General features: G+C 45.9%; 1 protein-coding gene across 1 annotated transcript; it reads left to right on the forward strand.

Moving 5' to 3' along the window:
• The first annotated feature begins 558 nt into the window (after positions 1-558).
• LOC107471400 (uncharacterized) lies at positions 559-1837 on the forward strand. Its single transcript, XM_016090864.1, has 2 exons — positions 559-1393; positions 1605-1837. The coding sequence occupies exons 1-2, from the start codon at positions 559-561 to the stop codon at positions 1835-1837; spliced, it is 1068 nt and encodes a 355-aa protein (XP_015946350.1).
• Positions 1838-2519: the final 682 nt, after the last annotated feature.

Genomic DNA, 2519 nt, shown 5'->3' on the forward strand with positions numbered 1-2519 from the left:
AAATATTGAGTTGATGACTAATTTATGGCCAAAAATAATAAATCTTGATGGCCCCTAGCATTTTTCTTTTAATTATGAATACCTTTAATTTAGAAATAAATATTTAATTAACTCTAGTAATTTTTATACTAGGACGGACCTAATAATAAAATTAAAAGTAGTGTAAAAATTTGGATTTTTTATTTTATTAAATAAAAAAATGCAATATTTACCAAAATAAATATTATTACGAATATTTACCGAAATAAATTTTCTTACCATATCTCGTTTACATTGCAAACGAGATGAATTTTCACGTATCTCATTTACAGTGTAAACGAGATATGGTAAGTAAGACGGACACGTGTATATCTCGTTTACAGTGTAAATGAGATACACATATCTCGTTTACACTATAAACGAGATACGTGGAAACGTCGTCTCGTTTACACTGTAAACGAGATATATATATATATGACAAATGTTCAACTTCTATAAAAGGATGTGTAACCCTTGGTATTCTTCACACACATTTCATATCCTTCTTTTCCCTCTTACTTCTCTCAAAAACATAGCTGAATGGCCAGTAACAATCCATTTATAGTTGTGCTTCTTTATCCCGATTGTCGCATGAGAAATAGTGACAAAGGGGTGCCATTTGAGTGTCAGGATCCGATATTGTTTCGCACTCAGCATGTAGAGACGTTGTCAGATTTGAAGAGTTTGATATTGAGTAAGGTGGGTGGGACACAAGCGAGAAAAATCGGAAGGGTGGCGTATAGGTTGCTGGCACCCATGGGAAATAGAATTTTCCGGTTTCGACTATTTCGACTTCACGGAGACGAGCATGTGCGACTGATGTTCGACATTCATGGGAGGATCATGTGTGAACAGGTAATGGAGCTGTCCGCCGAGGTGGGTTACGGTGGTAGTGGCTCGTCCATACACGAAATGTACGTACAGGACGATCGACCTCTCGCACCACCTCCCATTCATGTCGCCATTCCGGAGCATAAGGGAGAGGAGGGTGAGGAGAAGTCGGACGAGGATTATGTGGCGGACAGTGAGTCTTCCGATGATGGCGATAAAGATGAGTTTGTGCCGGAGACACCTGAGGAGGCTGTGCCAAGTCACTATCACAGTCTACATCTGGACGTCATGCATGAGAGGAACCCGGTTTCTGACAGCTGTGGAGTCGATTACAACCTGGACGGCGGGGTGGAGTTTCGAGTCGGACACAGGTTTAGAAGCCGAGAGGCGGTGCTTCAAGGTATGAAGAACTACAGTATTCGCAGGAGTGCTGAGTACCGGGTGATTGAGTCCGACCGCTTAAAGTACCATGTGCAGTGTCGTCAAGCCGACAGTGGGTGTCAATGGAGCCCCGTGTCGCCCTTCGTCGGAATCTCGGATACTGGTAAGTTCAAGTTTAATTGTGAATTTGAGTAGTTTTGTGTTATATGTTATTTCGGCTAGAGATGTCGTGTAAGAATAAATTTTTTTCTGTGGTGATTAAGGAGGTTCAGAGATTTGGTGGACAACACACCTGTTTGGCACCTACCATGTCTCAAGATTATTGTCAGTTAGATAGCAGTCTTATCTGCAGAGTCATATTGCCCTTGATTCAGTCCAATCCGTCTGTCAGTATCCTGGTCTTGCAAGGTGTGGTGTAGGCAAGCTATCACTTCAAACCCTCATACAGAAAGGTGTGGATGGCGAAGCAGAAGGCCATTGCACGGATCTACGGTTTGTGAAGAGTCGTACAACAAGGTGTCGAAGCTGTTTCAAGCACTGCAGAGCTATTTCTCCGGCACCTTATGTGACCTACGCGTCAAACCGTACTACAAAGGACACCTCATAGTGCGCGACCGCTGCATGTTCGACAAGATTTTTTGGGCGTTCCCATCATGTATCAAGGCCTGATACGCCCCGCTGAGCCGCCAAAGATAGGGACTGATACGTCCAGGCCAACACAGCCGAGCCCTAGAAAATGCTCTACACTCCGCAAAGTCCCGCAGTAGTGGTAGCCAACGAAGGTGCACCAGAATGTTGGACTTGTCGGTCATCAGATACCCTTTGATCAGTAACATGATATAACACCTGGCGTACTGTCGGAGGGTCTCGGGATCGTTTGTCTGGGACATCTGGCGGACATGATCCCGTAGCCAAACAAGCTTCAGCGTGAACGACTCTTTTCTCTGCGCCGCCTGCTGTGTTGCCATGGGAGGCCTGGCGCCGAGGAGCTGCTCCACCAACGCCCACGTCTCTGTATGGTACCACCTGCCAAAGTCACGGAGGCACCCCCGACGGGGTTACTGTGTGCGCGTAGGCCTAGGTGGTACGCCACGTCCTACAGGGTGATAGTGACCTCACCCTACGGGAGATGAAACGTGTGCGTCTCTGCACGCCATCGCTCCAACAGTGCCGAAATCAGAAAATTGTCAAAAGTAAAATTCCTAAGAGGCACGGTGTCGCCGAATCCGGCCTCAGCCAGATATGGGACGATGGCATTCGATGGAGGTAAAGTATGGCTCACTCGCCGG

Source organism: Arachis duranensis, chromosome 1 (assembly GCF_000817695.3).
Source record: "Arachis duranensis cultivar V14167 chromosome 1, aradu.V14167.gnm2.J7QH, whole genome shotgun sequence".
Classification (NCBI taxonomy): Eukaryota; Viridiplantae; Streptophyta; class Magnoliopsida; order Fabales; family Fabaceae; genus Arachis; species Arachis duranensis.

Excerpts from the sequence above, each read along its gene's own strand:
- LOC107471400 (XM_016090864.1), top strand. The coding sequence starts at position 559 with ATGGCCAGTAACAATCCATTTATAGTTGTGCTTCTTTATCCCGATTGT. Across the intron at positions 1,394-1,604 it reads CGTCGGAATCTCGGATACTG|TCCAATCCGTCTGTCAGTAT; the intron begins GTAAGTTCAAGT and ends CCCTTGATTCAG.